At 50.1% G+C, this 9,866-nt stretch overlaps 1 protein-coding gene across 1 annotated transcript; it reads left to right on the top strand.

Annotated features, from left to right (window-relative positions):
• The first annotated feature begins 131 nt into the window (after nt 1-131).
• On the top strand, nt 132-7,099 carry MRPS15 (mitochondrial ribosomal protein S15). Its single transcript, XM_082686932.1, has 8 exons — nt 132-390; nt 676-720; nt 1,823-1,898; nt 2,703-2,751; nt 3,269-3,353; nt 4,294-4,352; nt 6,507-6,698; nt 6,947-7,099. The coding sequence occupies exons 1-8, from the start codon at nt 258-260 to the stop codon at nt 7,082-7,084; spliced, it is 777 nt and encodes a 258-aa protein (XP_082543058.1). The 5' UTR covers nt 132-257; the 3' UTR covers nt 7,085-7,099.
• The last annotated feature ends 2,767 nt before the right edge of the window (nt 7,100-9,866 follow it).

Below are 9,866 nucleotides of genomic sequence, written 5' to 3'. Positions count from 1 at the left end.
CACACCACTAACCAGGCCCGCAACCACCCAGCCTCCAGCCCTGCGGCGCTGCCAACCAGACCCCTCCCCTGGACCCAACCCTGCCGCACCCCAAGTCTTGCCTTTCTAATCCATTCTCTCGGTCCTCATCTGCTCCAGTCTCGCAACTGCGCTCCATTGGTCGAGCCTGAGGCAGCATGGCGGCGCCCATGTAACCCCGTCCGTGCGGCGAAAGGGACAGTGGCCGTGGCGCCGGCCCCGCGGTGTCACAAGTCACGATGCTGAGGACGGCGTGGAGGGCTCTGAGGTCACTTCGGACCCAGGCAGTAGCCCAGGCCCCAGTCCTTGGGCTGCCAGACGGAGCGTGTGCCAGGCCGCCCTCCCGCCAGTGGGCCCTTCCCTGTACTCGAGGTGAGGCGCTGAGAAGAGGGGCAATGCAATGAGGGAAGTGGAGTTAGACGGAGGTGGAGGATACGGGAGAAGAGCAGCGTCAGGATGAGGGGAAAAGGCCGGTGGGCGGGGAAGAAGTGAGACGAGGTGGGAGAGGCGTGGGGCAGCGGGATGCGGACGAAATGGGGCGGCGATAAGGCGCCGAGACGCAAAGACCGTGCAGGAGGGGTAATACGGAGAGCACAGAAAGGAATGGAGGCTGGACTCGTTAAGGAGCTGGGCCTCAGCCCTCTCTCTTCTGCGTAGGTGTCATCCTCCAGGCCGTTCGCGGATATGCCGCCGGGAAACCAGGTAGGAGCTCTGCGGTGGGACTTCGGCAGAGAGGCACTTCCTGGAGGGGCGCCGGGTGGCCAAAGGGACGGAGGTGGCTAGTTAAAACCACTTGATGGAGTGGGCAGACGCGTTGGCCAGAGGTCCTGAGCAGAAGACCCCCACGTCCGCCTTGCCACCGGGCTGTAGCCTGAAGCCTTTCTGGGGTGGGGAGAGAGGCCGGGGGAGGGTGGGAGCTGGAGCTTGCGGACCGGCTTTGAGAGAGAATGAGCTAGCCCGAGAGAAAGCGTCCTGGCACCATCCAGGCTTACCTAGAGTATAGGTAGACGCTTTGTGTCTGCCCTTCTGTCTGTGGTGGAGGCCTTGTTTTCCCATTCCAAGGCCGTCTGCACAGTGGGAAGATCTCTTTTCCTCGGTAAATGATATTGGGGAGGTTACTTCCTCTTTCTCTGAGTCTCATTCTGAAACGATTATAAAAGTATCTATTTGAAAGAATCGTTGTTAGGATTCAGTGCTAACACGAAGAGAGTGTTCTTCACACTGGGTGTAAGACATGTATATATTAGCATTTATTGCTGTGATTTGCCTAGTGGCAGAGCGGGGTTGGGCTGGAGAGGACCCGCTGATCTCCCTCGTGCCTCTCCCTCACCTCCCAGGGAATATGATACACACGAAGGCTGAGGGTTTCCTATATGTGGTCTTTGTTTGGTGCTTACTATGCCCTAAAGCTTGGGTTCCCTCCTCAATGCCCTTATTTGATTCATGCTGTCAACCAGTAAGTGCTGGTTGAGTGTCTGTTTTCCATGAGCCCATGGACCGGACCAGGGGATTTGAAGAGAGTCAAACTCAGGCCATCCTCCAAATGACCCATCCTAGTGGCGAATCTAAAGTGGTGTGAGAGGGAAAGACACAATATGGGACCTTAGGAAAGGTGATCCACTCCCAGTGTGCAATATCAAGACAGTTGCCTGTAGGGTTTGCAAAGGAGAGGCTGAGCCCAGAGATCTCTAGTGCCTTGCTTGAGGCCCTGGGTGTCTGTGATAGAGTTGGTGAGAAAAACCAGGACAGGGAGCATGGGCAGCGAGAGTTGACTCTGGGTGTTTTCTCTCCCCACACTTGACAGTCCAGCCCCTCCAAGAAGATGACCCACCCCCTTCCACGCTGCTCAAAGACTACCAGAACATTCCTGGAATTGAGAAGTAAGCAGAAAGAAATCTCTTTTATTAGGCAGGGGGCTGTAAGAGGATTGGGGAGGTAAGAGGGAAGACCATGGCTTCGAGGCCTGGCCCGCTGTATCTGAAGCTTGATGGTAGAATCTGGCGAGAACTACTGAAGCCCAGGCTTGCTGAGGGGCAGCAGAGTCAGAATGGAGTTCATGGAGCTTAACTGCTTGCCTTTTTTCCTACTGTGGTTCAGATAGAAGGAGGCAACATGCCCCATAGGTCTTTGTGAGATCTCTCATCTCTTGATCCTCACAAAAGCCCTGTGAGGAAAGAATTAGTGTCCCCATTTTATGGATTAGTAATGTCTGCCCAATATCATAGACCTCCTGGCGTGCAGGGCTGAAAGACACCAAAGACACCGGATCCTTCTGCCCAGCCCCTGCCCTATACAGCCAGAGCTGGCCCGTCCCTTCTGCTATACCGTGTGACAGGAGGAAAAAAACAATGATTATAGAATCAAAATGTCTCAAGACAGACTGACCCATATTCCAGCTGAAATGAAAATCCTCCCTTTGCCCTCCCTGTGAGGACCTTGGAACACTCCAGCTAAAAGCCCCAATTTTGTGCAGTTATCACATCATTCCATGTTCTCAGCACAGCAGATCAGATTCCTGCTGACTTTGAATCCCTGAGAAAGGGCTCTCCACTTCCACAGAGACACTTTTGTTATAAAAGAAATTCTCGATCATTCTTGCTTTTCAAACAAAAACGGAAACAGCATTGATTCCCTTTTCCCCTTTCCCCCACACCTGTCTCTCATTGCTGTGCTTTTCCCCACAGGTTTGACGACGTCGTGAGAAGACTCTTGTCTTTAGAAATGGGAAACCAGGTGAGTGACGTGTGCCAGACCTCAGCCTCTCCCAGTCCTCTTCTCTGGGACTCCCTCCTACTGTGGTAACACCTCCATCCCGTGCCTCTCAACTTAAAACAGCATTTATCCCACTGGAATTCCAGGTCCACTTGTCCACCCCCCAGAACAGGCCTCTCCAGGGCGGGGATGCTCTTGTTCTCTCACTGTATCCCTAGCCCCCAGCCTCCAACAAACCACTTATCCCTAGCCCCCAACACCCAACTGAGTAGGTACTCAGGAATGATCTAATGCCTGAATGAATGAGCACAGTTTGAGCACTCTCCTCTAACAAGCTGTGTCACCTGCCATTGGCCTTGGGCTTATCCAGATGTTGATAGCCACGCGCTGACAAAGGCCATGTCCTGATGAACAGAGTGAAGCCAGGTGCTAAGCTTTATGGCCTCATTTCCATGACTGCACCCAGGGCCTTTGAGGTATTTGGCTATTTCTTAGGAGAGGGCAGATCTCACAGATTCTCTGTCTCTATCTTCAACAGAAGGAGAAGCTAAAAATCAAGCAACAGCAGCTGATGAACAAGGTCGTGGCAAACCCTGAGGACACCAGCTCCCTGGAGGCTCGAAGTTGGTCAGGGGGCCCTTGGGGAGAGGGAGTGCAGGGGAGTCTCCTAGCTAGCACTCGATCCAGGGCCCTTCTCTACAAGGGCACCAGGTATTAGACGTGGCCTGATGAAGCAAGAGACAAGAAGGACCCAGGGCAATGAAAACTGCCCACCAGGACGCAGGAGTTAGCTCCCAGGTCCCTCCTCACACCTCTCTTGTGAGCTTAGGCAAGTCTCAGGAACCAGACCTTGTCTGGGTCTCTCTCTACCCTGCTGCTAAGGTGGTACGAAGGGCCAGGTAGTCAGGGCCCAGGTTCCGCCTCACCCTACAATGCTCCCAAAACTCATCGTGTTTACGGAAGGGCCTGCTGTAGTGAGAGCATCTCCTTGGGGCCACCTTCTGCTTCTGCCTTTGCCCCCATCTTTGTAGTTCAGGAAGGAATCAAACAAGAGGCTGCCCAAGGACAGATATTGTGGGGCTTTAGGAGAGGAGTGGGAGCTGATAATTCTGAAAACTCATCAGTGAAAACAGAGCTAAGGGTGGCAGCTGGAAGAGGAGAGGCAAGGAGTGGACCCTTGTCGGTTCTGGAACCTGATCTTCCTGCATTGGCTAGGACAGCCAGTGCCGTGGTGAATCATTAAGAATGAGAGCATGTATCATAGGCTAATTCCTGAATTTGACAGGAGTGCTCTGAAGTTTTACTATTAAGAATGCTATTTGCTATGATCTGGGGAGGACACCTTTAAAAGATTAAGGAATGTTCCTTCTTTAGGCTTTGCTTTCTGAAAGGAAGATAATCCAAAGTCTTCTGAGCGCTTGACATTCAGAGTGCTTTGGGAATTGTGGAGAGCTGCACCAGAGCATTGGTGATTGTTACTCCGAGAGGTCTTAAAACATAACCCAAGCCCGGGCCCTTCCTTCCTCTGTGCCAGCTCTCAGCCTCTGTGGTTTGTGGTTTCAGTTGTTGCCCTGACTGTCAAGATCCGCAATTATGAAGAGCACATGCAGAAACACCGAAAGGTAAGCCTTGGGTATCGCTCACGGCTAAGACCAGCAGAGTCTGAGAGGTCATGGGCTCTGGGTGCAGGGAAGCAGCTGGAGAAGCCGAGTGGCTATAGCACCCTCAGCTCCAGTGGGCCAGACATTTCCCTCCTGCCTCCAGTGGGAAATGGGAGCCTTACAGGGCTTCGGTGAGTGTCACCCATGGTCCAGAAAACCAACTTCAGGACACGGCCGCAGTGTCTGGCACATGGTGGATGCTCAGTAAATTTTTTTTTTTTTTTTTTAAAGATTTTATTTATTTATTTGACAGAGAGAAATCACAAGTAGTCGGAGAGGCAGGCAGAGAGAGAGGGAAGCAGGCTTCCTGCTGAGCAGAGAGCCCGATGCGGGACTTGATCCCAGGACCCCGAGATCATGACCTGAGCTGAAGGCAGCGGCTTAACCCACTGAGCCACCCAGGCGCCCACTCAGTAAATATTTTTTGAATATTCTTGGACTCAGTTCAAATTCTCAGCTTTGCTATTCCCACTGACCAGACGTGTGACTTTGGGGAAGTTACTTTATGTGCCCAAGCCTCAGTTTTCCTGTTCGTAAGTAAAGTGGGGATCATAACAGTACCTGCTGACAGGATTGTAAGAACTACATAAATAATAAAGCACCAGCATGGTCATGTGAAGTACTAGGCCTGTGCTGAGTACTTCCCATGCCTCAGCTCATTTAACTCTTATAACTATCCTCCTCTTCCATTTTACAGAGGAATGATGCAGGCATGAGGTGATTAACTTATCCTCAAGGCACAGAACTGGGAAATGATGTGCTAGGACTTGAAACTAGGTGATCTTGCTCCAGGGCCCATACTTTTTTTATTTTTAATTAACATATAAGGTATTTTTTGCTTCAGGGGTACAAGTCCGAATCGTCACGCTTACACAATTCATAGCACTCACCATAGCACATACCCTCCCCAATGTCCATCATCCAGCTACCCTCTCCCTAGCCCCCACCCCCCAGCAACCCTCAGTTTGTTTCCTGAGGTTTGTCTCCCTCCCAGTCCCATTTTGTTTGATTTTTTTCCTTCCCTATGCCCCCACAACCCTCTGCCTTGCCTCTCAAATTCCTCATATCAGGCAGATCATATGATAATTGTCTTTCTCTGATTGACTTATTTCGCTCAGCATCATACCCTCTAGTTCCATCCACGTCATTGCAAATGGCAAGATTTCAGGTTTTTGACGGTTTTTGCATAGTTTTACATTGTATATAAATACTACATCTTCTTTATCGACTCATCTGTTGATGGACATCTAGGCTTTTTCCATAGTTTGGCTACTGTGGACATTGTTGCTATAAACATTCGGGTGCATGTGCCCCTTCGGATCACTACATTTGCATCTTTAGGGTAAATACCCAGTAGTGCGATTGCTGGGTCGTAGGGTAGCTCTATTTTCAACCTTTTGAGGATCCTCCATACTGTTTTCCAAGGTAGCTGCACCAGCTTACATTCCCACCAACAGTGGAGGAGGGTTCCTCTTTCTCTGCATCCTTGCAGGGCCCATACTCTTAACCACGATGCCATACCCCAGCACAGCACTGGGCATGGTGCTGCTGTAATTGGGCAACTGCAGGTTTTTTTAACAAACGCACCTTTGTAAATCCAGACGTCCCAGCACCGTGCAGGGGTGGCACTCGGTGGTCCTTGGAGCCGCCTGAGCCAGCTCTTTGGAGATGAGATTTTTGCTCATTTGGAGTGTGGAACAGCAGCCCCACTGCAGAGGTCCCTCATTGAGGAATCCAAGATGGCCTTCCCTTCTCTCCACCCCAGCTGACAGTTGGCCAAAGTGTGGGGAGGCTGAGCAGGGAGTGTAGGGGAAAGAGCATGAGATTTGGAGTGAAACCTGTAGATGCAGATTCAAGACCTGACTTCACACAAGGTCCCTGCCCTGTAGAGTTCTAGGACATTCTATGAATCAGGTGACATCTTTGAGCCTTTCTTTTTCTCCCTCTATAAAATGGGAATAACAGTGACAATACCTCCCCCAGAATTACACTAATATTTGCATCAGATTGTCAGGAGGATTCAGTGAGATGATACAATGACCGTCCTTTGTTACCGTAAAGTGGCACACCACTCACTTATAGAATACTAAAGGTAATGTGCCACCTCTCTCTCAGGACAAAGCCCACAAGCGCTATCTGCTGATGAGCATCGACCAGAGGAAAAAGATGCTTAAAACCCTCCGTAAGACCAACTACAGTGTCTTCGAGAAGACATGCAAGGAACTGGGGATAGAGTACACCCTCCCTCCTCTGTACAACCGGAAACCCCACCGACGCTTGGCAGCCAAGAAGGCCCTGTGCATTCGGGTATGAGTCAGAATTGCTGCTTTGGTTGGCCCCACTGTGGGACGGTGGTGGAGAGAGCAGCAGGGAGGGTTGTCTGTTCCTGCCTGAGGCACGGAACTGGCCCCCAGACCCCAAGAAGGCTCACAAGCCATCATTCCCATGGAGAAAGTCTGGCGTGCCCACCCAGGGAGGTCTGTGCCCATCCCACCTGCTCTATGCCTGAGGCTTTACATGGGATTACAGTTTCTTCTGCTCCCTTTCATCCCCAGGTCTTCCAAGAGGCCCAAAAGCTCAAGAAGCAGAAAAGGGCCTTAAAAGCTAAAGCAGCAGCAGCCCAGAAACAAGGCCAGAAGAACCCAGAGAGTTCTTCCAAAGCTGAACCAGAGCCAATGAAAGAAAACCAATAAACTTTATTAGAGTTATGTCTTTCTGCCTTAAAGGATAATAGGAGAGAACGTGGTACTGCTCTGTGTAGCCTGAGGAGGAGGAGGAATTCGTTCTTCCATTCAGCTTGTCGGAGGCAGGGCATCTGCCCTCACACACCAGAGGACACATTCTCACAACACACCTCACACACACTCACATAAACAGCTCCCTGCGGTCCAGGTGATGTTCCTAAGGAGGTGAGACTGAGCGCCCAGTCACACCAAGGAAGTGTGGCCGGCTGGTTGCTGGGTGAGGCCAGCTGTAGGAGCTGCCTTTGGGACTGGGCCCCAAAGGATGAGTTCAAGTTCACCAGGTAAAAACGGGGTGGGAAAACATCCAGGCAGAAGGCACTGCAAGTGCAAAGGCAAGGAAGTCAGCAGGTGTGTGCCGTATTCAAGGAGCACTGGGAATGGGAAATGAAGCTTGACCAGTAAGCTGAACCTGGGCAGTGAGAGGCTTGATGTACTGGCTACCCTCTAGGGAGTGGAGAGACAGTTATGGTTTAAAACTGAAGGAGTGATGACAGCACCAAGTCTGTTTTTAGATGGTTAAGCAACAGCACTGTGAAGGGTAGATGGGAGGGGGAGACACTCAGAGCAATTTATTGTTTTGGGGTCAGGGTACTGGTGCTCAAATTGAGAATCTGCTAGAAGCTACAAGTCCTATCCCTAAGAAAGTGCAAATGCAAAACATTCTTCATAAATTTTGGGAGTTATGGATACCCCTTTTCCTGCAAAACTCACGGATTCACACCAAGTGAACTGTCAAGGCCTTGATGTCTGAGTATGCTTGGCCTCTCTGAAGAACTCAAGGAAGGCAGTGCGTGTAAAACTGAGTGAACAAAGAGAGGAGTAGGGAGAGAGGTCAGAGGCAAGAGCAGACACCAGATAACAGAGTTTTCTGGGTTTATTAGTCTGCTCAGGCTGCCAATAAGAACTGTAAACTGGCTTAAACAACAGAAACTTCCTTAAAGTTCTGGAAGCTAGGAAGTCCAAGACCTAGGTGCTGGTCAATTTGGTTTCTGGTGAGGAATCTTCCTGGCTTGCAGAATGTCGCTTTCTATGTCCTCACATGCAAGGGGAGGGGAAAAAAAGATATTTTCCTTTTACAAGGGCACTAATCACATTGTGAGGACCCTACGTTCATGATCTCATCTAATCTGTTACCTCCTAAACACCCCACCACCAAATACCGTAATGTTGGGGCTTAGAGCTTTGATAATATGAATTTGGGGAGGTATACAAGCATTCAGTCCACAACAGTGGGGAGAAAACTTTGGGCTTCATTCTGAGAAGGAAAGCCAAAATGGGGGAAGGTGTGTTAAAGGGACGTCCAAAGAATGGTAGGAAACTTAGATCCAGGACTGCAGGAAGGCCTGAAGTAGAGACAGGTTTAGGGGTTAGGTTTAGATGGTGATTGAAACCATGGGTGGGAGTAAAATTGCCCAGGGAGGGAGTGTAAGCAAAGAAAGGGCCATGTCAGGATGGTAAGGATGCTCTCGGGACATAGAGGGACTCGGGAGCAGCTGAGAGCCCCAGAGGGAGTGGTGAGTGAAGTGAGGATAGAATAGAGCCTGTTTTCCTACAGAATCAGAAGTGAGATGAGAGGCTCAGAACTATAAACTTGATGTTCAGATGTCACCTCCAGGAACAGTGGGGAAGGCCCTTTAAGGGGCAGGGCTTTAAGTAGACACAGCTGCATGGAGAGCCTATGGCTGGGGGGGGGGGGCAGGTGCCATCATTTAGGGGGACCAGTGGAGAAGGTGAGAAAAGGGACACCCTGGAGCAGACCCTACAGGAAAGGCATCGTAAGTGCTGCCTTAGGCACAATATCTCATCTGAGAGCCACTTTCCTCACCCATCCACCCCATATGGGCATGATTATCTTCATTTTACCATGTGAGCACTCAGGCTCAGAGGTTAGGTAACTTGTCCAAGTTCACACAGCTGGTTAGAAACAGGCCTAGGAATCCAGGCCGAATCTGTCTTCACTCCAAGCCTGTGTTCTGCTCATTATACCACACTAGCTAGGGGTAAAAAAATGACTTGAGTCACTATGGGAGGATTTGGTACTATAGCATACTAAAATGCCTTTAGCAATCAGGCAGGTTAATGCATGAGGCCAAGTTTAAGATAGTGATGCTAAATTTCTTGATACATTCCTACCCTAGTTCTTGTCCCTGTTGAAAATGGGGAGACCAGGGAAAATCAAATCAAAGCCTTGAACCACCAGCTTTCAACTACTGTATAGCAGCTAATGCTGAGATGTTAGCTAAGGAGGAAAAAGTCCCCATGATAAAGCAGTTTGAGTGGGATGGAGAGAGCTGAATCCTAAATGTGGTGAGTTAGGGAGTGAAGATGTTAAGGAAATACAAGCTGTGACTGTAGACTACTCAAAAACTTGGCTGGGAAGGAAAGGGGGCCAGAGGAGGTGTAGGAACGATAAGATTGGCAAATGTCAGAGCAAAACTGCGGAGATAGGTGTGGTTAGGAGGAGGGGGTAATGTTTCATTGAGGGGACAAAGCTGATGAGGTAGATGAGTTCAGCTGGATTAGAGAGCAATGAGGGAGTGCAGAAGTCTGCTCCGTCTGCTAAGCATTCAACTCTTGATCTCAGAAGTGTGAGTTCACATTCCACACTGAACATGGAGCCTACATGAAGAAATAATAATAATAAATAGAAAGATAGTTGGGAATCTGAGTGGAGAGTCTTGAATGCCATGTTGAGGCATTTAAACTGTGATCTGGCAAACAGCTGGGAGCC

Source organism: Mustela nivalis (assembly GCF_964662115.1).
Source record: "Mustela nivalis genome assembly, chromosome: 10".
NCBI classification, from domain to species: Eukaryota; Metazoa; Chordata; class Mammalia; order Carnivora; family Mustelidae; genus Mustela; species Mustela nivalis.
Note: the sequence above shows the minus strand (reverse complement) of the source record. Positions and strands in the feature narration are given on the sequence as shown.

Bases quoted from the DNA above. Each gene is read 5' to 3' on its own strand.
- MRPS15 (XM_082686932.1), top strand. From the start codon at position 258: ATGCTGAGGACGGCGTGGAGGGCTCTGAGGTCACTTCGGACCCAGGCA. The intron at 1,899-2,702 runs GTAAGCAGAAAG...TTTTCCCCACAG, and splicing joins AACATTCCTGGAATTGAGAA to GTTTGACGACGTCGTGAGAA. The intron at 3,354-4,293 runs GTTGGTCAGGGG...TTGTGGTTTCAG, and splicing joins CAGCTCCCTGGAGGCTCGAA to TTGTTGCCCTGACTGTCAAG.